Here is a 24,414-nt window from a genome sequence, read left to right on the forward strand (position 1 = left end):
ATAGAAAAGGATCTGGGAGGACCATGTTCAAACCTCCATTCTGCCATTTAAACTTGCTGGGTGATCTTGGGCCATTCACACTGTCTCAGCCTAATCTACCTCACAAGGTTGTTGTGAGGATAAAATGGAATAGAGGAGAATGATGTAAGCCATTTTGGGTCTCCATTGAGAAGAAAGGTGGAGATAAATTAAATATGATTTCACTGATGTCTTGAAAGTAACTTTCAAATACAGCAAGTGTGCCTGCTACTTCTAGATTCGTTTTATAATAGTTATAAAGTCTATAATGGATTTTGGATATCATATATACTAATAGCTAAGTGCCCAGACTTTGGATATATATAAATCTGGAGACTGGAGCCATGAACAGACAAGACAGATCTTCCTATGTACCTGAAAAATGCCTCATGTTTGCAGGAAAATCTAATTCTAAAATAAATACATTTGGGGTTTTAAAAAATCCAAAATAATAAAAAGAGCTCTTATAGCTTTAACCAAATGCCTTCCGTGGCTGTTGCTAGGCAACTATAACAGTTCAGGGAGTATTCCAAGTTTGGTTTTTGTCAGTAAAGGACAGGTGGAAGGGGCAGGGCCCTGTCCAGGGTTATTTTGGCCTTTAAAAGAAGAATTATTGGGGCCAGGCACAGAGGCAACCACTGGGCAACTTGAGACCACATGACTTACATGACTCACCCAGGCCTGGCTGCTTGTTACTGTAGCGCCCCCCCCCGCCAGTGTAGTATAGTATAGTGGTTTGAGTTTCAGACAAGGATCTGAGAGGTCCAGGTTCTCTGTTGTGGAAGCTCACTGGGTGACTTTGATCCAGTTACACACTCTCAGCCTAACTTACCTCTTAGGGTTGTTTGGAGGGTAATAGGGAGGCAAGGAGAATTATGGAAGCTGTTTTGAGTCCCTATTGTGTGTGAACTAAATTAATATAGATGAAGATGGGGGCAGATAGAGGGTAAGTTGTTTAATGGGTTTGAAGGAGAGAAGGGCCTAGGGGAAAGTGAAAGTATTGAGGCTACCAGGAGGATGGAAAGTAGTAGTAGTGTAGGGAAAAGGATACAGGGAAAAATGAAATGCCTCCTGCAAGAGCTTGCAGATTCCCCACCATGTGTGACTGTTGAAGATGGGGGCAGACAAAGGGTATGAAGGAGAGAAAAAAGCAGGAAGAGGGGGAGAGGCTATGGGGGTGGGGGAGGGAAAGAGAACATGGTTGGGGAGAGGAACGTGAGATGCTCCCCCACAAGTCCTTGCAGGTCGCTGCTTTTATCATTGATACGAAAAGAGCTAAAAAGGTTGTACACAGATTTAATGGAAGGTTGGTACTGTAGAATAATACTTACTATTTTACAGCTCTTTTATTTGGTTTTTCTGTCTAGTGGACCAACTACATCCATGGGTGGCAGGATCGATGGGTGGTCTTGAAAAACAACACTCTGAGCTACTACAAGTCTGAAGATGAAACAGAATATGGCTGCAGGGGCTCAATCTGTCTGAGTAAGGCTGTCATTACAGTAAGTTGATTTGTTTCTGGTTAAACAATTGATTTCGAAAGTATATTTCTAAATGATAAATGTTGGTAAATGGTCAAAGTAGAATAACTTTTTGTACAACTTTGTGGCAGAGTAGTATGGTAAGAAAATACTTGCTTAAGATTTTTTTTGAAGGAAATGGAAGTTTGAGGGGAAAATAAAAAATATGTAGTATACACTTTTCTGTTAAACCTATTGTTTTACTGATTTTAACACCTTAAAATGCATCATTTATAACTTGGTTAGCATATAAAATTATACTGTTTGGTGTATTTATGGAATTTAAAAGTATCAGAGTCTTGGTTTTCTATAAGAAAAATTAGAAATATACCCAGTACTTGACAGAGAGTTGTGGATTGTTGCACCTTCTGCTGCATTAGCACATGTAACTTAATTTTTGCTATATATTTAAAGCAGTGGTCATGGAGAAAAAAAGTCTTGTTTTGTACATGATGCATGGATCTGTCATAATAGACAAACACCAAATCATTAAAGGCATTTTTAGTGAGTGAGAAAGGAGAAAGAGTGCCTCCTTTAAAAGTCACTTACGAGTAAAAATAATACTATTTTGAAAAACTGTTGCCTGACTTATTGAGTGCACATTTTTATTGGCTGAAGGATTTTAAATGACTAAACATTGCAGCCACAATTTTAAGCAATTTTACAGCTGTGAGTTTTTTCAAAGAACTGCAGTTTGAGGAGGGCACTGAGAATTTTGTTAGATTTGTTGCCTCACAAAGCTATGCCTCCCATGATTACCTGGGGAAAGGGAATGACTATTAAACTGGTTTAACTCTGTTCTATTAATATTCTCTGACCTGCCTATAGAAAGGTATTGCCAATTTCCAAAGCTCTTTTGATGTTAATGAAGTGGTGCTGCATACTTTGTCTCATAGTATCTATTTTCATGAAAATAGGTGGATCCCATACGCCCTCTAGGGTCTATTAATAATGCCGTTCCTCTATTTAGGATTAACTTATTTACTATAGTACCATTAATTAAATTGATGTCCAAAATGTTAGGTGACAAAGCATGTAGCAAACAAATTAGGAATGAAGAAATTAGTGTAGCTGCACTTTATTTTACAGATATGAAAGAAATGGTCTTTCATAAAATAAAACTGTAAGGACCTCAAATTGAAATCATGTTAATTTCTGCTGTTTTGAAACCATTACGTACAGTGCCTTGTGTTGTGTATTTGACCAGTACATATAGGTGCATTTCACAATCATGGGTTAATGTGCCATTTCCGAGGAGTCGCCACAATCGCAACACTGTCCAAGACGTTTCTAATTGGTGTCCTGCATTTTGTTTCACACTCGCTTTGAAGCCTCAGTTACGTTGTGGGCTTTGGAATTTACGTCACCTTTTTAAAAAAAAGTTTGTGCATGCGTTGTGACATAACCACTTGAAACCCACCCCTCCCTATGCATATCAATACTGCATCTCTGTGTGGCCATTTTCGCACCCTAACTTTTCACATTTGAAAATAGCACCGAGGAGTGTTGAGAGCTGATTGTCCCCACCCAGCAAATTTTCCAGCCACCATTGGTCTCACGTGATCACGTGAACCCTGAATGAATGGGGCATGGTGATCTTTTTGGAGAAAGACTCCCCATGTTTGTTCGAATGCCATTTTTAAGGCCATTGTTACCATTTATATTAAGCATTAAAAATCAAAAGGGAAATGTGTCCAAATGTTCAGATGAACAGAAGTAGTTATTTGCGGAGCCAGAGTCCATATCTACTGATGGTGATTACAGAAAAAGCAGACGGGGTGCTGAGGTGGGTGGGTTTTATTAGATAGATCCACACAGACTAATCAGCTTAAGGAAACGGAGAGGGCAGTGTAGAGAAGCAAACAGCTCAAATGTGATGAGGAAGTTTAAGAAGAAGCTGTGGCAGCAGGATGCAGGGGCAGAGGGGGGCACAAGGATGGGAGCCAGAAGAGAGGAGAGGCTGAGTGGAGGCCTTGCTGGAGGGAAGAGTCCCCCGTGCCCCTTGCTCATTCCCAGCCTTCTGCCCTCCTTCATTCCGGGCCGCGGATAATCCCCAGTTCACAAACTCACTGGCACTTGGCAAGGGCAAGAGGCATCTGAGTGAAGATTAAAGTCAGCACAGCTCCAAATCATGCACCTCGCATGCTGCACAACCGAAGCTCCCCCCCCCCACCAGGGCTGCCTGCTAAGCCAAGCCCGAGTTCTTCAGGGACGTCACTCAAATGGAGATGCCAGGGCGCAGAGGGCACGCACACTTGCACCCCACAACCCCGGTCCGGCCTGCCACCCTCCCACTCTGCACTCTGCTTTCCCTGCTCGGGCCAGGCCAGGTGGGCACCCGGTTCCCTGCTTCCAGCCAGCCAGGCAGGCAGGCTGGGGACACTTTGCTGCACTGCCACCAAATGCTGAAATGTTTAAAAAAGGAGTGGACAAGGTGGTCAGGGAGTTGAGGAGAGTGGGTATGGTCAGATCTGCACAGACTAATCAGCTCCCGAGGAAAAGGAGAAGGGAGGGAGAGAAGCAAAAAGAGGACAAAAGTGTTCACACTGGCATTAATCAGCTCAGCCATGAGTTGGCAGCGGGTTCAAAATAACTTAGTGGTATGTCTGCAGGGGAAAAAATCGGGTATACTGTAGACTAAGCGTGGCACTGTGTCCCATGACTAGCTTGCAAGTGTGAAACCTCTGCAAACATGGGACATGAGACAGGTGCAGAAATGCTGTAAAGTACGAGTGTGAAAAGTACCATAGTTGTGCCATGCAACAGTAATGAATTGTATCTAAATCCGCTATTGCATGAGGGGGTGAACACTTCAAGATGAATAGTCTTCTGCTGGAGTGGATTTGTTTAATATGCATTGCTAAATTTAATCACTTTATAAGAAAACGTTAACCTGCAGCTGTACAAGGACGGCGCAGGGAGCTGCAGCTGGGAGGAGCGGACGCCAGCGAGCCCACAGCGCTGGCCAGGCAGCCGGTGGGCATGCCTCGGAGGAAGACACCCAGCTGGGCTCAGGAGGCCAGAAGGCAGAGCCATGCCACACAGCTGAGCAGTGAGAAGAGCCAGGCAGACAACCCAGAAGTCGGCAGAAGCCTTGCTGCCGCCAAGAGAAGCCACACCACGGCAGCCAGCAACACTGGAAGGGCGTTGGGCTTTTCCAGTCGGCTGCAGAGTGAGCCCCAGGGAAGGCATGGGAGAAAGTTAGGTGCAGTGGTTAAGAGCATAGAACTCTAATCTGGAGAACCGGGTTTGATTCCTCACTCCTCCCTTGAAGCCAGCTGGGTGACCTTGGGTCAGTCACAGCTTCTAGCTCTCTTAGCCCCACCCACCTCACAGGGTGTTTTGTTGTGGGGATAATAATGGCATACTTTGGAAACCACTCTTGAGTGAGTGTTAAGTCATCCTGAAGGGCAGTATATAAATCAAATGTTGTTGTTGTTGTTGTTGTTGTTGTTATTATTATTATTATTAAGTGGGCAAAGGGGTGGAGAAACGGGGTCAGCCCTGAGATTGGCCCTGGGGGAGGGCTGTCTGGCCACCCATTGCCAAGTCCTGGGCCTGGCCCTGGGAGCGGAAGCCTGAGACGGGGAGGGCTATCACTTAGGAGGGAGGGATATAAGGCAGGCAGAAGCTCCTGGCCAGGGAGGATAGCAGAGGTGCTGTCCCTGCTGTAAAAAGGGTCATCCTCCCAGGCAAGAGAGGAGCTCTAGGGGTTCACACCCCGGCACTTCTCCCACTGCATCTGAGGCCTTACAGGAATGCCTGCCAGGCAGAGGATGGGGATCAGCAGAGCGAACAGGCAGTCTGGGGGCAGGATCATGCCCCAGGGGGGGGGCGGTGGCCTGGCAACACCACAGCAGAAGGACCTGCCACCACCGGGGCGAGCCTGAACCCCAACCCTGTCATTAATCCTCATTTGCATATATGAACTATTGTACAAGTGTTTCAACTCAGACAAGTGCTTCAACAAGAGAGATTTCCAGAATATTTTCTGGTGTCAGTTTTCCAGAATTAATTTGAGCCACAGTTTTAGGCGGTAGGAATTAGGCTTGTGGCATGAAATGTTTCCCCTTGTACTTGTTTAAAGTTTTAATCAACATTAACTTTAGGTCCCCACACATCTGAAGTGGGCAAGGTTTCCATGATGCTAGTTATGATTCAAAGCAAGTTTAAGCTCTGGCATATTGTTTGCAAATTAACATCCATCACAAGTATAAATATTTAGATGTTGGCTGGCCTGTAGCTCAGAGATGCATCAGGAAAAAAAGGCAGCTAATTAGAATAGGACTACATTTAGATAACACAGACAAGAGGCTAGTTCACGAACCTGGCTTGTCGCTCTACTTATGTCCTTCCTTATGGAGTGCAACTGAAATCTTTCTAGTTTCAGAAGCTGTTAAATCAAACACCAGTTTGCTGTAAGTGACATCTAAATGTGGATGCTTGGTCAAAATGTATGTTCTTTACAAATCAGGATTCTCAACCCAGATTAAACAGTGATTTTGAATCCCATTTGCGGGGGGAGGAGTAGTTCATGATTCAAAACAAATTGAGAGTTGGATTCAAGGCTTCCAATATCAGGAAGCTTTCAGTCACACTCCATGTATAATTATTTAAGGAAGGGAAAGCACAAGGGCAGCAACTAGCATGGTCTGCCCAAGTGGTAACCAGTTTTCTGTCAGCCAGCACATAACCAGGATTTTAGACAGTAGAATTAAGTTGTAGAGCCACATCTCTCTGCTAAATTGTCCACTTGCTTGATAATCCTTATTTAAGACAGGCATTACTGTATTACAGAGCTGTACTTTCTAAGCTTTTAAACTTTGAAATTATATGTATTATTTACTTTTACCTAAAAAGTAAAACTGCTTTTTCAATCAGAAGGACAAAAAAAGATTTGAGCCCAAAAGTGGCCCATCATATACATTGCAGAATTACCTTAAAGACTAGGAAACCATGCCATTAGTAGTACAAAGAAGTTGACCCACCAGTAACAGTTACTGTAGGGCTTAGTTATAGTCACTTTTCCCAATTTCAGTTTGCAGTATTAGTAGTCATATGAAAGATTATGGGATTTGCAATTTGTCAGCATTTGCAGGCAAGAGGGGAAGGGTATGGAATGCATGTTGGTGGCCTTGGTCAGTGGAAGAGCAGCTGTTCTGGCATGTAAGAGGATTTGGGTGTTCAAGTAATGGCACATAAGAGGAAAACTTCATGGTGAAGAGTTGCAAGTTGCAGGAGGGCCCTCAGATGGGGTTGAGGAAAGGTAGCTTGCATTGGTACAGATAAGATTTGGGCAGGCAAAATGTGGGATGTGGCGTATGGGAGTTGAACAGTGAGACCAGTAGCAGCCAATTATTATTCCTTCCCACATAGTGTGGGGAATTTGGAGTAAAATCCTGCATGTAGCACACAGGCGCTGGCTGGGTTGATAGTTACCCCTCTCAGTCCATTTATAGAACAGTTCTCAGTTTTAAGTCAAACTTTGTAGCTATTTTGTCTTACCATGATAGTATTTTACAGAACTATCTTGAGTCATTGAGTAAAATTTGTCAAGGAATGTGAAAAACAAAAGTAGTGAAAGCAAAAAAGAGAGATGTTAACAGCACATATGGTGGTGTAACTGACCCACAAGTGATACCCTCTAATTATTTTACAAAATATAATCAATAATATTATAAGATCTGTTTACTGGTAGGTTCTCAAGGTTTTGATGCTTTATATAAACTAGATTTTTTTAAAGAGTGAGTTGGTGCTCTCAGGACCATGTATATAGTTGGTAGCTTTCCTGATAACTCCTCTGAGAGGAATTGCACATTAAACCATATAAACTGAGAAGGGGAGGCATTTAATACTAGGGGAGTACAGCAAAAGAAAAATGGCTGAATTTGGATATGGTATTCAGAAATATCATAAAAATGTAGTATTTCTGAAATCTGAGTCAGATTCTCTAATCTGGTTTGGCAAAATTAGAGAATCCTGATTTTACCTAGCCATTATACCCTATAGCGAAAACTATCCAGGGTGTGGGGGGCATTTTTCAAGCAAACTACCAAATTTGTAGGGAACCTAGTCCTGCCTGTTCACTAAAGCCCCCCAAATTTCACATAGTTTGGACCTACAGATCTAATTTTATGGGGCCCTGAACAAGGTGCCCCCTGCCACTCTCCGTTATTTCCTTTGGGAGAAACATTTTCAAGGCTTTCCAGGCAAAGAAACCTTAAGCAAAAGGGAAACCCATGGCCAAAAGTTACTTCCCAGTGCAAGCTGCACCAACAAAGCCCAACAGAATCCAAATGAAGCAAGGGGACCAATGAACCAAAAGAATCTCAGCAGAACCAATATTATCAAAATAGACTCAGCTGAAACAAGCCCAACAGAACCAGTGTCACTCAAAGAACCCAAGTAGGTAGAACCCAGGTCCAGTGAAAATGAAACAGAACCATTCCCAAACCACAGAATCCTGGCAGAACAGATATCAAAAAGTCTGTGGGGAGAACCTCACTAATTCCGTCACTGCCCCTCCCTCCTGCCTCACTTCCCCCTCCCCTGTGAGAAAAAGCCCAGGACAGGAAAGCCTTGGAAAGTTGGTGGGGAGAAAAGAGCTGGCAAGATCAGCTGGCCACCTTTTAAAAGGCTGTAGCTGTGTTTGCTAGATAAACCTGAATAAATTTGGATTATTTAGTACCTTGATTTTATTCAGTTTCTCTCATTTGATTCAGTATGCCTGGATAGTACTGAATCAGCAATTATTTGGCATTATGTGGGAATACTGAATTGCACACCCCTATTTAATACTTAAACGAATAGGGAACAAACTTTTTTACAAAAGTAACTGTGATTGATCACTGTCTCATATGCATCAGGGGTTTTCAGCCAATTCTTTTTAGTGTCAGCAATCTTCAGCCAGTACTGTGTTCATGAGTGAGAGAAAGGACATGCCAGGGCTGTGCTTCATAAAGTATGAGGAGCTATAACCAGAAGAGAAAACTGGCAGTGCCCCTTCGTGTATCTGCATATGTAGATGAACTGCATTATATTGGGACAACAAATCACTGAAGTTGCTTGTAGTGATCTTTAGTAACCTACTGTTGTAAACTGGTCTTGACTAGACATGGGCACGGACGGGGAAAAAACCCCGAACAGGCTGTTTGGTGTTCGTTCCCGATGACGAACAGCCAACAGGACCCGAATATGTCCCGTTCCCAAACATGTTCGGTGTTAGTTGGCGCCAGGGTGGCCCCCTTAGCACTTAGAGAGCCCATATTCACAGGGAATGTGCAGCAGGCTCTTCTCCAGCCACCACCCAAGCTTGGTCAGGATTGCAGTATAGATCTCGGAGTTATACATTCCCAAATTCGGTGCCCCCAGGAAACTCCCAAACAATACAAATGGAGCCACCCTCCCCAGTTCACTTGTGCCCTGTGGGGTGGGGTCCTGAAGGTGTGCTGCTGCCTCCCCTCTTGGGGACAGGGGGTCTGGCCACTCGCCGGCGGCATCCCCCATGTCACTCGCCGGCGGCATCCCCCACAGCGACGAGCCGCACCTGGAAGATCCTGCGACAGGGCCTGGAAGACCCCAATCTGTCAGCGGCTGCTGGCATCAACCACCTGTCTGCCATCACGGAAAGGAGGGGATGGGGCGGTGCAAATGGTGGGGAAGGGACTCTTGGCAGTACCTGGGAGGGAGAGGTATGGATTGGGAACTGGAAAGGTCCCAAGCGAGAGGTACTTGGGAGAGGTCAGAGTGGTCCCAGAGAGGGAGAGGAAGAAATAGGGCAGTGGCAGCAGCGGCCATCGCCCACCTTCCTGCCTTTGCAGAAAGGACGGGAGTCGCGGCCTGGGACATATTCGCCCCCTGCTCAAAGGGGTCCAGTCAGTCCCGTTGACGGGAGCCGCCACACTGAGCAACCGACTGTATCCCTATACGGTACAATTGGCTGTGTTATCGCAACCGAGCTGTTTAACCAAGGAGGGAGCAGTAACAGGATAGTCCCTCATGAAGCAGTGGCTGACATGACCCGCCGTCCTGCCTTCGCAGAAAGGACAGGATGGATGGGACAGGAGACATTGCTTGGACGAGTCAGAGTGATTCAAGAGAGGGAGAGACAGAAACGAGGCAGCAGCAGCAGCTGACATCGGCCACCTTCCTGCCTTTGCGGGAAGGACATGAGTCCTGCTCATTCCCCCCTGCTCAGAGGGCACAGTATTTGCAATGGATAGGGGCACCGTGTGGCTCAACTATATGCCCAAATGAGGCTGCCTCCAGCATCACCCACTTCCCTGCCATCACAGAAAGGAGGTGTCATGATGATCTGGCTGTGCCAGGAAGGCCTATCAAGGTCTCAGAAGCCTGCTAGCAGTGGGAGTGGGCCTGGCTAAACCTGACCCAAACGTGCCAGCCCTCATTCGAGATACCCACAGGACTCGACAGGCAAGGGTGCGCAGTGACAGCATGGAGAACCAAGGGGCGAAATGTTTTAGTAGTCTGCGGAAGCCCACACAATCCATGATGGATATGGGCAAGCCTTGTAGGGCAATAGTCTCTGCCAAGACATGAAGGCCCGCCTCCTGAGCCCTCAACCTTGACGTTCTAAGCAGCGCTGTCCCAGACCCTGAAGGGACAACCTCCATGAGCATGGCCTGCCAGAGTTTTCCACTCCCACCAGCGTCACCCTCAGGGCAAGGTGACCCTTCCACTGATCCCCACTCAAAAAGAGCTGGTCACCCCCTTTCTCCTCTCAATGAATGTTTCGCTGGGCAGGGACGGAGACAGGCTTGGGTGGTGCGTCTTCAGGTGCCAAGTCAGGACCGTCCAAGACAGGTGCTTCGGGTTTTTGCCCCTGCGCACCAGGACATCACAGGCACAGCAACGCACCACACGAGGGTCATTAGGAAGGGCCCGAACGTGCCTCCATACAGAGGCGTTGAAATGTGGACTGCTAACTGTCCCAGGGGAAGGAGGACAAATGGTTACAGGCTGCGCTGCAGAGCTGGCCACGGACGACGGGGTGAGGGGTGGACTGCAGGTGGGGACACCACCAAGAGTTTGGGATGGGAGGGATCTTTCGTAAAACACAAACCGTTCCTCCAGGGATCCATCACTCACCCCCTCCTCAAAATGTTGAGAGAGATCCCCCCCCCACAGAAAGACCTTTGGCCTCCTCCACAGCCCCCACAGGTGAATTGGGGGGAGCGGAAAGACTCTCTGCTGTCCCTGAGCCACACCCACTACTGCTTTCCACAAGTAAACCAGGAGGACTACCTTCGCACTTCACCCCACGACCACCCTTGGCAGCCAACACAACAGGAAGACTCATTGTGCCACCAAAGTAGAATTAAGGAGGATAGAAAAGGAGAGAACACTGTGAGACCTCAGCCGAGGTGCCCACTGAGCTTGGCCCCAGGGCCTGGCAGCAGCCCTGGAACCAGAGGGAGGGAGTACAGCCTTAGCCCAGCAGCACTCCCAGAAGCCTGATCAGATTAGGCACTGATAGTAATGTGAGCCCTCAGCCGCGGTGCCCACTGAGCTTGGCCCCAGGGCCTGGCAACAGACCTGGAACCAGAGGGAGGGGGTAGAGCCCTAGCCCAACACTCCCAGAGACCTGACCAGATCAGGCAGTGATAATAATGTGAGCCCTCAACCGAGGTGCCCACTGAGCGTGGCCCCAGGGCCTGGCAACAGACCTGGAACCAGAGGAGATAGCTCCCTATCCCACCCACCACACACAGAAAAAAGCCCAGCTCCAACGCACTCTCCCTCTCCTCCCAAATGCTATTGTGGGCTCTGTCCCACTCCACTGTTTGCTGAAAGTGAAACCAGTACTGGGAGTGCAGTGCCCTTTTATAAGTTGAGGACTCATGGAGAAACGCAAGAGGCCTATGGTTGGCAGTCAGAATTGCCTAACAGGGTTTGCAGGGATGAAATTGGAGTTCCCATGGCCAAAGAACAACCCCCTCCTCCCTCCCTCCCCCCTGGTGTCTGCTCCCACATTACCAATTGTTACCGATTTGCAGCTCCACGCTTGGAAGGAAGATCTGCCCATCAAGATAAGTTGGGCTTTGATTGGGGTGTGAGGTGTCAGACTGTGGCTAAATAAGGTACTCTCTGCAAGATTCCCTTTAGAAGCAAGAATAAGTCCAATGTCTGGCAAAGGAAGCTTTATTGCAGAAAAGATCCATTATAGTCCACTGTCCTGAATAGGAGACTCAGGATGGTACATGATCATTGTTACCAATGAAGAGCAAGCATAGGATACAGAGTAACAATACCCATCTGGAACAGCCTCCCCCCACAGTTCTCAAAACAACATCTTTCAGTCCTGGGAAGCTGCTCTCCTTCAAGGCCAATGCCTGGTGGAACGGTGTTAGACAAAACAGTCTCCTCTGGTGGGAATGCTGCTTGGGAACTGGTGCACCTGAGGAGAAAATACTTAAACACTAAAAGCATTAGAAAATGGAGTCAGTATAGTTAAGATATATATTGGACCTGACATTTCTGCCCCCCTTAAAATAGATCCCCCCCTGGTTTATATGGGTAGCGAGTATGAAAAGCTTTGGTTAATCTAGGAGCATGAACATGTGCAGAGTTCACCCATTCATCGTAACCAGAATCAAAGTCCTTCCATCTAATGAGGTAAAAAAGCTGATTTCTCTTGATTTTAGAGTCCAAAATTTGTTGTACCTCATAGTGTATTTGGTCGTCAATTAAAGTTGGAATGGGTGGAGCTTTGATGTGCCACTTGTTGTCGATGGGAGCTTTCTTCAAAAGGCTGACATGGAACGTATCATGCACATGGCGAAGGTTCTTGGGCAATGTTACAGCAACAGTCACTTTATTTATTACTTTGCGCACAGGAAAAGGTCCTAAGAATTTCAGAGCGAGTTTGCGGCTTGTCTGAGCTAGCTTTAGGTTCTTTGTGGAAATATACACATGGTCTCCTGGTTGTAATTCCCATTCGGCCACACGATGGCGATCTGCGTACTTTTTGTAATCCAGTTTGGCTTTTTCGAGGTGTCTCTTAATGATAGTCCATTGCTGCACCGCCTCCCCCCACCATGAGGATACATCTGGCAATTTAGAGGAATGGAGAGGGGGTGCGTCCAATGGGAAGGGATTGAAGTGAGTCCCATATACAATTTTGAAGGGGGCTTCTCCCGTTGAAGCGTGTACACTGTTGTTATAGGAGAATTCGGCTAGAGGGAGAAGGTCCACCCAGTTATCTTGTTGGAAATTGATGTAGCAACGAAGGAACTGTTCTAATATTTGGTTTGTTTTTTCGGATTGCCCGTCGGTTTGTGGGTGGTGGCTTGAACTGATACCTTGTTCAATATTCAACATTTTCAAAAGCTCCCGCCAGAAGTTGGCAACGAACTGTCCGCCGCGATCCGAAATCACCTTGGACGGAAAAGAATGTAATTTTACGATGTGTTTTAGAAACAGATCCGCTAGTTTTCGAGCGGAGGGTATAGCAGTACAGGGGATAAAATGGGCTTGTTTGGAGAACAGATCTACCACAACTAAAATACAATTATGTCCTTTTGAAAGAGGTAGATCAGTGATAAAGTCCATGGAGATTACTTCCCAGGGCCTGTTCGGCGTTTCTAATGGTTGCAGGAGACCCGGAGGTTTCCCTTTCCTGGTCTTTGCGCTGAGGCAAACAGGGCAGGAACTAACGTATTGGGAAATGTCTTTGCGCATGCCCGGCCACCAGAATTGTCTTTGAACTAGGTGTAAAGTTTTCAGATACCCATAATGTCCAGCAGTGGGAGCATCATGACAGCACCGCAAGACTTCCAGCTTAAGGCTGTCCGGGACATAAAACTTGCTCCCAGCTAGCCAATCCCCCTGTGGGGATTGGGTTAGTTTGTTCCGCGGAGCTTTATCCCCCTCCTTCTCCACTTCAGTTTTAAGTTTCGATTTCCATTCTTGGTCGGCCGGGAGGGGCTGCTTAGCACGGCTGCGAGTAGTCACCACGCCCCCAAGTTGCTTAGGTGAGAAGACCGTGTCGACAGTCTCCGCCCGTTTGCTCTTATGTTGGGGCATGCGCGACAGGGCGTCCGCTAAAAAGTTAGTTTTGCCCGGGAGATAATTGAGGGTGAAGTTGAACTTGGAAAAGAATTCCGCCCACCGCAATTGCTTGGCATTCAGTCTGCGTGGGCTTCGGAGGGCCTCCAAATTTTTATGATCTGTCCAGACCTCAAAAGGGTATCTCGCCCCCTCCAGCCAATGCCTCCAGTTTGTGAGAGCTGCTTTCACTGCAAAGGCCTCCTTCTCCCACACATTCCAATTCCTTTCTGCCTCTGAGAACTTTCTAGACAAGAATGCACAAGGCCGCAATTTCCCATCCTCCCCCTTTTGCAGCAAAACCCCCCCTATCGCCGTATCGCTGGCGTCGACCTGTACTATGAAGGGGGACTGTTCGTTGGGGTGGGAGAGGATGGGTTCCGTTACAAATTGCTTTTTAAGGCATTCGAAGGCCGTTTGGCAATCGGGGGTCCATTGTAGTTTAGCAGAGGGTTTTTTGGCTTGGTCCCCTTTATCTTTGGTTTTCAGCAATTCTGTTAAGGGGAGTGTGATTTGGGCGAAATTTGCTATGAAGTCTCTATAGAAGTTGGCAAAACCCAGGAAGGATTGCAGTTCTTTGCGGGTGGTGGGTGTTTGCCAATCCTGGATCGCCTGTATTTTGGCTGGATCCATTTTCAACCCCTCTTGTGAGATACAATACCCAAGGTAAGTGAGTTCGGTTTTATGGAATTCACATTTGGACAATTTGATGGGCAGTTTATTCTTCATCAAGGTGGCCAGGACCTTTTGTACCATTTGAACATGTTCTTCCTCGGTGTCAGAATAAATTAAAACATCATCAAGGTACACCACCACCCCTTTGTACAAAAATTCATGTAAAACTTCGTTTATCATGGACATGAATACAGACGGGGCTCCCGTCAATCCAAAAGGCATAACTAAGTATTCATATTGTCCGAGGGGCGTATTAAACGCGGTTTTCCACTCATCCCCTGCCTTGATACGAACGTGGAAGTAAGCATCTTTTAGATCTAATTTCGTAAAGATCTTACCTTGGGCCACGACGTTGAGAAGGTCTCGGATGAGCGGTATAGGATAGGCGTTGTTGGTGGACACTGCATTTAGTCCTCGGAAATCCGTGCACAGTCTGAGTCCCCCGTCCTTCTTTTTCACGAAGAGAACTGGAGCGGCGTGGGAGCTAGAGGCTGGGCGGATGAACCCTCGTTGGAGGTTGGTGTCGATGAATTTCCGGAGCTCTTCACGTTCATGGAGACTCATGGGATAGAGTCGTCCTTTAGGCAATGAGGCTCCGGGTAAAATTTCCACCGCACAGTCCGTTCGTCGGTGCGGGGGTAGAGTATCAGCTTCCTCCTCCGAGAAAGCATTTAGGAAAGGCCAGTACGGTTCGGGTATTTGGTTGACTTCTTCTTGGGTGAGGAGGGCCTTTTCTTTGTAAGTTGGGTCCTCGCCCCAGTTTTGATTCCAACGGTGAAGTTTACAGTTGGCATGATTGAAGGTAATACATCCTTGAGCCCAGTCTATGTAGGGATTGTGATCACATAGCCATTTGCTGCCTAGAATTAACGGGTACTTGGCCGTAGAGCTGATGACAAAGGACCTCTTTTCCCAATGTTGTCCCATGCCTGTGATCACCGGGATGGTTTCAGTTGTGACCGGATTCATGTTGGCACCATCCATTTGTTCAAAAATTACTGGATTTTGTAATTCCCGAGTTGGTAAGACTAGTCCATTGACTAGAGCTGGGGCTATGATATCTCTTGAGCAACCCGAGTCAATAAGAGCTTGCACCCGAATGTGCATTTTTCTCTCTGGGTTGATTAAAGTCACTGGCATGAATAAAATGGACCCAGGTGGCCGGTTCCGTGCAGGGACGGGCTTGGGGCGGATCTGTCGTTTGGGCCCTTTTACGACAGATCCATCTCGTTTCCCGACTGGGGACTTTCTGGATTGACTTCTGCAGATGGGGAAGCGGGATCGTATTCCATAACTTCTTCCGCTTCCAGCCCTCTTTCTGAGGCTGGCCTTTGGGAAGCGCCGCGGCCTCTGTTTGCTCGTGGAGCTGGAGTCGGGCGTTGGAGCGTAGGGAACGGAGCAAGGGTTGGACGCCGTAATTGGAGCGGAGGTCTTTGCACAGGCCGGTAGGGGCATTGTGCTGCAAAGTGACCAGCCTGTCCGCATTGCAAACACAGCCCTTGTTGCCATCTAGCATCTCTCGCTCCACGGGTGGCGTAGCCAGCTCCCCGAGCTCCCTTCTGTAAGGTCAATGGTCTTCTTTGTCCCGTTTGTTGTTGTTGCTCAACCAAACGGACTTCTAAAATGCGATTCTCCACTTCGCAAACAAGTTGAATCCAACCTAACAGCGTAGGGGGATTGTCTTGCATGAGGGCTCTGTCCAAAAGTCTCGGATTAAGTCCTTGTTTGAACAGAATAATTTTTGTGGACTCCTCACACCTGGGGCACTTGGCAGCCAATTGTCGGAATTTCGTGATATAGTCTCTCGCTGCCATGCTGCCCTGCTTAATGGCCTGCAATTCTGTTCGGGCCCTGGTTTCCTCTAAGGGGTCTTCATATTGTGCTCTAATAGCATCTACCAACCCCTGGAGAGTATCGAGTTCTGGGGCCCCGATATTATATAGTCCTACGTACCAGTCCGCTGCTTTCCCTTGTAAGCGGGAGCCGAGATGTTCAATTTGGCTGGCCTCGCTGCCGAAGAGGTGTCCCCACCGGTTGAAGAATTGCACAACTTGCACTAGAAAAAAGCCCAGTTTGGAGGGATCCCCATCAAAAGTGGCGTCCAGTTTCACCCAACCCATTGGGAGGTCTTGCCTCGGAGCCGGTGCTGGGTAGAAGTCCGCCGGAAGCATCAATGGCACTTGAGGTATGGGGGGACCCGGTTGTGCTGGCGGTGGCATCACCGGTTGAGCCGGGGGTGGCGGCCTCGGCTGGGCTGGCGGTGGTGCTCTCGGCTGGGCTGGTGGTGGTGCTCTCGGCTGGGCTGGCGGTGGTGCTCTCGGCTGGGCTGGTGGCAATGCCGGAGGTGCTGGCCGTAGCGGTTGAGGGCGGTGCGGCGGAGTAATAATCGGCCGCTGAGGGGTGGGTTGGTGGGGTCGTAGTGGTGTAGGCCCCATCGGTTGGTTCGGAGGTGGTCTTACGGGCTGTTCCAGTGGCAAACGTATCGGCTGCAGCGGCGGGGTTAGTTGTGGTCGAAGCGGAAGGGGTCGCAGCGGCGAAGGCCGAATGGGTGGAAGGCCGCGCGGGCTTGCCCCTCCAGGCGTTGTTGTTCTGGGAAGCGTCGGCTGGCCCTTTGGCGCTGGTAGACCATCTCCCGGAGGTTGCCCGACGGGAACAGTTTCGCGCGGTTGACCAGGGGCTCCCTCCCCTGATGGAGCCACAGGAGCTCCCGCTTGGTCCGGCCGGACCGTTTTAGGGGAAGTATGGGGGGGTATCACCGGTGTATCACTTGGCTTTTCCTCCCCTTCCGTAGGCCTCTCAACGGGGGTCTCGTCTGGCGGCACATCCCCTCCCGTGATAGGAGGTTCGATGGGAGTCTCACCGGATGGCACAACCGGGTGGTCCCTTCTCGGTGGAGTTTCTCGCTGAGTGGGAAGTTCCTTGGGTTGTTCTCCCGATTCGCCAGGATAGGTGCCCCCCTCGCCGGTAGGTGACGACCGCTGCTGAACTTCCTCCATCGGATAGGAGATGACACTTTGAAGGGTAGCTATCTGTATCGCCATCTCTTCAGGAGACAGTCTTTCCCCTGCCCCCATTGAGGAAATTAAATGAATGGCGTGAGCCAAACTTTCTTCCATATCCATCAGCTTAGCTTCTAATTGTTGTATACGACTTGGCCCTGGCTGTTCGCTCAGGGAACCTTCATTCGCTGTACTCACCGGGGAGAAAGGGCCCCACGGAGGAGGGTCCCCTTGGACTATTCGCGACCTCGCGGCTAGAATTCCCTTGGCCATACCCGTCACGGCCGAGATGCTGGTATCTACCGCATAGGTGCGACCTCGTATCTGCTCCCAACTTTGTTCAGGGACTTCCGTTGGCTCCTTCCACGGGGCAAGTTCGGAATAATCCCAACTCAGGGCGCCTCGGCGAGACGTGTCCCCCTCCATCTGCTCAAACGTCCTGTTCCAATATCGCCATGGTTGGCTGCTATCTAGTTCCGGGACGGTTTCTAGACTTCGGCGCCCGTCCATCGAGACTCGTGGATGGAGTCCACCTGCCCGGCGCTCTCTGGTTTCTCGGGGTCTGGCTCCCCACTCCGACGGGGTGGGTACCGAGATCAAGGGGAGAGCGGTTGCTTTCGGCCTTGCCCCGAGGTTGCTTTCGGTCTCGTTCCGAGTACTGAAGTCGATGAGAGGCAGGGTAGAAGTGGAGGCTCCGGTTCCGTTCCCGGTTGCTCCCAGCTCCTGGGAGTCTTGGGTTTGCACCGGTTGATTGTCGGGAGACGCATACGGATCAAACAAAGGATCCCTGTCCGGGACAACCTTGGATTCCGCTGGGCCCGACTCAGACATGATTGGTAACAAAATGTCAGACTGTGGCTAAATAAGGTACTCTCTGCAAGATTCCCTTTAGAAGCAAGAATAAGTCCAATGTCTGGCAAAGGAAGCTTTATTGCAGAAAAGATCCATTATAGTCCACTGTCCTGAATAGGAGACTCAGGATGGTACATGATCATTGTTACCAATGAAGAGCAAGCATAGGATACAGAGTAACAATACCCATCTGGAACAGCCTCCCCCCACAGTTCTCAAAACAACATCTTTCAGTCCTGGGAAGCTGCTCTCCTTCAAGGCCAATGCCTGGTGGAACGGTGTTAGACAAAACAGTCTCCTCTGGTGGGAATGCTGCTTGGGAACTGGTGCACCTGAGGAGAAAATACTTAAACACTAAAAGCATTAGAAAATGGAGTCAGTATAGTTAAGATATATATTGGACCTGACATGAGGGGCGACAGAGGTAGTGCAAACAGAGTTCAGGCACTCCCCCCCCCCGTTGCCAAGGCAATTGATTGAAGGAGCCTAAGTGTCTAGCTTCCCGAACGGCGGCCAAGCGCAACGAACAAGGCTTGCACTGACCGCCAGTTTGCATGAAGTGGCGCATCATGAACAGCCTGTTCGCGAGCAGCCAAGCGGCCTGTTCGTGGGTTTTTTTGTTTGTAATGCTGTTCGTGCCCATGTCTAGTCTTGACTGCAATGGAACTCTACCCTATTCAACTCTATGAGATGTATGGAACCTGTGAGAATGTATAGTTTGTAATCTCAGCATAGTTCATTATTACTTATAAAATGAATTTCTTTATTCCTAACTTTTTTGATTTCCAGTTTCCAGTTCCCGTGACCTGTTTTAAAATTTCACATGGAATTATGAACCATCTTAAAACTAGAATAATTAAGTTAAACAATTCCATAAATTATGGAAACCAGTGCAATATCCATGAAAGAATAGCCCTGATTACATTTAAACAGGAAGTAAAAATCTGACAGTATGAATGTTATTTTTTTTATTGCAGGTTCAGTAGTAAATTAGTGATACATTCACTTGCAGAATCCCTTCTACAATATAGTGAGCCACTATGTAAAGCTGCCAGCTTCCAAAGACTACATTTGTGAAAATGACAGTAGACCTAGGCATCATACCTGAGACTGATAGAGACAGTAAGCTTCTGTGACAGAGTAGGGATTCAAATCTGGGTCTCCCAGATCCTAGATTAGCAGTCTAACCAATATACTACACTGGATCTTTGGTTTCAAAACACTGGTTTTGTGTATGTGTCGGGGGGGGGGGTTCCTACTGGGTCTTTAGGCTCCTTGAACATTTAATCTTTTAAATGTATTATGGCGCAGCCTCAGGCTGAATCATACCATAGATCTAGCTAACTAGCATTGTTGATGTCTGGTGGCATTTCTCTACGTTTCAAGCAGAAAGATATTTTCCCATTACCCGTATCAAAGATCCCTTAATTTAGAGTTGGGACCTTGAACCTTTTGTATACTACATGTGCTTTCTACCACCAAGCCATCACTCTTCCCCTTCATTCAGTAGCAATTTCCAAAGTAGGAGAAGGAAAATTATATTATTAGCAACTTACGCTAATAGCAGTGGCCCCTGAAACACAGACCAGATGCTGAATATTATGTTCCAAGTTGCATGTGGTGTTTGGCTTTGTAGTTTGAGTTGTTAAAAAAGGCAATGTTGTGTATTGAGATGGACGGAGACATTAGCAGACGGATTGTTGCTGCCTGATTCTGATAATGATTTGCAGTAATTCACAGGTGGCTGTCTTTTTTTAATTTGCTGATCTAAATGAGAAAACATTGCTTTCTGCCCTGCCTGTGTTAAAAAGATTAAGATACATGTGGTTATAAAGGACAAATCTTGCTGGTACAAACTAGCAATTCATCCTTTAGAATATTCAAGAAGGTCTGTAGCAGTTTGCTGATGAGCTCCCTTTGCAACATAAGACTGGAGAAAGATCAGCCTATGCATTGCTTGGAGAAAAAGTCCCTCAAGAAAAAGTCAGTATATTAAATATTCTTTGAGTTCTCTCAACTCCTTAGTAACAGATGCTGTTGCTAAACTACCAGCTCTTCCATCTTAAGCAGATTTATACCCTTTTAAGCCCCTGACTTCAGTGGGCTTAAAGTATAATGCCACTTGGAATGCTGCTGTTGGGCACACAGAAACAAAAATGGCTTATTTTTTTATTATACTTCATTTCTACCCTGCCTTCCTCCCCACAGTGGACCCAGAGCAGCTTACTTCATTCTATTCTACTGTTTTTTTCCTCACAACTCTTATGATGCAGATTAGGCTGAGAGTGTGTGACTAGGTCACCCAGAAAGTTTCTGTAGCAAGCTCGGAATTGAACCTGGGTTGCCTAGATTCTAGCCTGTCACTCTGTCCATTGTATGCCAGGAAATCTTCTTGCCTGTATGTTCCTTTCCTCATCCACTTTTGCACAAGCAGAAAATTAAATATTTGTGCTTTTGTAGCACATTAACTTGTCATTTTGATTGATTTTACTCACATTTGGAGGACAGAAAGAACCCACAGCTTGTTATTCAGATGAGAAGACCAAACTATTGTTTGCCTCAAAAGTGTTTAATTTTCTCTCCATATGATAGGGAACATATAAACCTTAGAATTCCCCAGCAAGGTTCTGTATTGGCAAACTGTAATATGCCGTTAATTGTGGATTTTGACTCTTGCTTGGAATAAAGACTACATTAAGGTTCTTGAGAGATTAGCTAAATTTGACTGTTCACCTAACATTTTCACACAAAGCAAACTACAGATGTTGGTACTGACATTCTTAATTAAAAATGTTCAGATCTAAGTTGAGGGGAGAAGGGAATCTTTGACTTAGATACAGTTTCTAAATCTCTTTCAGTCTGTGATCTGTAAAAGATTACTGTAACACTAAAAATTTAAGCAGTTATAGCGCATTAAATCACCTGAATATGAATGCAGATGCTTTGGAATCTTTTGGAGGGGGAGGATAGATGTAATTTTTTTTAAAAAAAAATTGCAAGTTCTCTGATGTTACACAAACTCAGTTCCAATAATGGATTGAGCCAGTTTGGTGTAGTGGTTAAGAGCAACAGGACTCTAATCTGGAAAGCCAGGTTTGAGTCCCCACTCCTCCACTTGAAGCCAGCTGGGTGACCTTGGGTCAGTCACAGCTTCTCAGAGCTCTCTCAGCCCCACCCTCCTCACAGGGTGATTGTTGTGGGGATAATAAAGACATACTTTGTAAATAGCTCTGAGTGGGTGTTAAGTTGCCCGGAAGGACAGTATATAAATTGAATATTATTATTGTTGTTAATGACCTATGGTTAACTATATATGATGAGGTCTGCATCCCAGATCCTAGATTAGCAGTCTAACCAATATACTACACTGGATCTTTGGTTTCAAAACACTGGTTTTGTGTATGTGTTGGGGGGTTTCTTGGAGAGCTTAGGTGTCATTGACCATGGTAGCCCTGTAGTAGGAGTGGAGCTTGGGGGTGCAGTTTTTTTCCTGGCAGGTAGAGTTCAGAAAGTGTTGCTGGGAGACTATTATTCTGCCTATTGGTATGTAAAGTACCACAAGGTCTGATCATCCTATTTCTAGTTTACTTTTCTAACACACTTTTCTGCAAATTTAGTCTAAAGCAGCTCACAATAATTAGAAGACAATAGAATTTAAAGTAATTGTTGGAGAGTATTTTCAGCAGGTCACTTGTTTGAAGTTTTGGAAGGGGGCTCTCAGGTAGAACAGGTTTTTTGCAGCTCATTGGGAAGCAGGAAGTAAAGAAACTCCAACGAATAGAGTTGCAAATCCTAGACATGTTGCCAGGAAAGCCCCATTGCTAATAATGTCACTACAGCGTAGTGTGTGCGTAAAACAGGTCAGCCTTGGTACATCTTAAAACATAGGCAGGTTCATATGAGCAAGCCAGTTTTCAGTGTTTTCTATGTTTCCAAACTGTATAGGTTTTTAATAGTAATCACCAGCACCTTGAATTAGTCTGAAAGAGGATTGGCAGTCAACAAAGTTGAACCAACACTGGCGTGTGTTCTTCAGATCCCTATTATGAATTTTGCTGTGTTTTAGACATACTATGGCTTCTGAAGATTTTTCAAAAACAGTTTACTTTGGAAATATTTCAAAATGGCCCATAGTTACCCTTCAGGAAGGGATGCTAAATTTATTAACAGCAGCCCGAATTTTAAGGAAAGCTTTCACCTTAACACAACACATGCAAGTAGATCACTTTCAAGGTTGGGCTTCTTTTCACTGGTCTGCTGCTAATTTAACATAGGAAGCAACTTAGTTTTGGCTCTTGCTACATTTTTGCACCACTTTTCAAGAGCAACATAAGAACTCACTTGCTGGATCTGACCAGTGTGGTCCATCTTGTTTCATATAGTTGGCTAGCCAGTCACCCTGGAGGACCAACAGAACAGGCCATAGAGGCCCTCAATTCCAAATGCAAATAAGTACATTTTGTTTAAAAGAAACTTTGAATCCAGTCCAAAAAAGCCTTCAGGTTTTGTTTTTGTTAATTTTGTTAACATTTAATAGTTTCCTTTTGTTCACCTTAATTCTTCATGTTTTAGAGGAAAAGAATTGTCTAGTGACTAGAAATAGTGCTTTTTTCTTTTCCTGTAACTTAACAGCCTATAAGCCATATGCTAGAGTATTTTGTAAGTGATTTGTGATTAAATATGGTGAAATCACATGTGCACTTTTTTATTTTACCAGACAGTAAGATTTTTAGTTTCTGTTGTTCTGGAATGTTCTGTAGCCAGTCAGTCCCAGGATTAATGTATTTGTTATGAAGTAGAATATAACAGGACAACTAAAACGGATATGGGCTGTTGAGTCAACTTGATCTTTACAATAAGTCCAGTAACTTTTTTCAGGGGCAGTTCTACTAAAACAGCCCTTCATCTCAGCAGAAGGTAACACATTACATCTGAGTAACTGGAAAGAGCAATGATACTTTGGAACTGTAAGATAAAAAAAGTAGACAGCTCAAACATTTTCTGACAAGATAATTGAAAGTAAATAGGGGAGCATTTCTGATCTATTTGAAGTTTTAACATAGCTCAATCTTTTAAGTAATTGATTACATGCAGTTAACAGGAATTTTATCAGTGAACCCCTGAAATTCAAGTTCAGATTTAGTATAGCAAGCTTTGAATCAATTGAGCTGAGCCAAGTTTCCAACCAGGAGTCAGCTGTTACTAATTGCAGCAAGGATGGTAGCATTGGGTTAGCAAAGTGATAATCTGAACTTGATAGCATGATACCATGTTATTGTTGAAATCCGAGGGAGTCCCAAGCTCTAGCCAAATTTGGCCAAAGGTACACTGGGAGGAAGAGAGAGGATCTTATGAAAGAAAGTTGGCTGAAACTTGTCAAAAGGATCTGGTAGTCTGTTGACCCAGATTGGAGCAGCATAGAGCAATTTGGGAAGAATAATGGCCTTATATAGTCATACTCGAATTTATTGCAATTGGCCAAAGGCGGTAACAAACGATAAGACAATAATGGCCTTATATTACTTTAACAGAAGCGGAATTGGCCAACTTTGGTATAGAAGAGTTCCTTGAGAGTGATTAATGTCATTTGGGATTTTCTTATAACTGAATTTATGTGGGAATTCCAAGATAAATCATAACTAAACATATCACCGAGATATTTAAACTGTCTAACTTCTTTGATAGTTTCTCCATAAATTTGCCAGGAGTGCTTCTTCGAACGCTTTCACTTGGAAAATCTCAAGATTTGTTTTGGTAAAATTAATTGTCAACAACTCTTGAGCACCAAAGACACAAGAAGTTGTTCACGAGTAGACATGGGCATGATCCAAAAAATAATCCCGATTTAGCTGATCGTGATTCTGCGGTGGCGCCAAACCCAGGTACCCGAACCTCGCCGATCAAGTCCCGTTTCCGATACGGAATCGGGAAGGCCGATGCGGGAGGGCGCCCCACCACCAACACTCCCCCAGACCAGAGTGACCAGGCACTAGAGTGTGTAATACTGTGTGAGCCCTCAGCCAAGGAGGTGCCCACTGAGCTTGGCCCCAGAGCTAGATGGCAGCCCTGGAAGCAGAGAGAGAGAATAGGAATAGAGCCCAACCCCAGCTGCAACACTCCCCCCCAGACCTGAGCCCTCAGCCGAGGTGCCCACCGAGCTTGGCCCCAGAGCTAGGCGGCAGCCCTGGAACCAGAGGAGATAGCTCCCTATTCCCTAATTCCCTATCCACTGAAGCCCAAAGCTAAAGCTCCCTCTCTCTCTCTCTCTCTCTTGCGCTTTCTCT

At 46.4% G+C, this 24,414-nt stretch overlaps 1 protein-coding gene across 3 annotated transcripts in view; it reads left to right on the forward strand.

Annotated features, from left to right (window-relative positions):
• Positions 1-24,414, forward strand: part of CERT1 (ceramide transporter 1) — a 121,615-nt gene that overhangs the window by 8,621 nt on the left and 88,580 nt on the right. For all 3 annotated transcript variants that reach the window (XM_054986229.1, XM_054986228.1, XM_054986230.1), the window contains exon 2: positions 1,386-1,520. In XM_054986229.1, the coding sequence (XP_054842204.1) occupies positions 1,386-1,520 (135 nt within the window). The remainder of the gene's footprint in view (positions 1-1,385; positions 1,521-24,414) is intronic.

This window comes from Eublepharis macularius, chromosome 8 (assembly GCF_028583425.1).
Source record: "Eublepharis macularius isolate TG4126 chromosome 8, MPM_Emac_v1.0, whole genome shotgun sequence".
Lineage (NCBI taxonomy): Eukaryota > Metazoa > Chordata > Lepidosauria > Squamata > Eublepharidae > Eublepharis > Eublepharis macularius.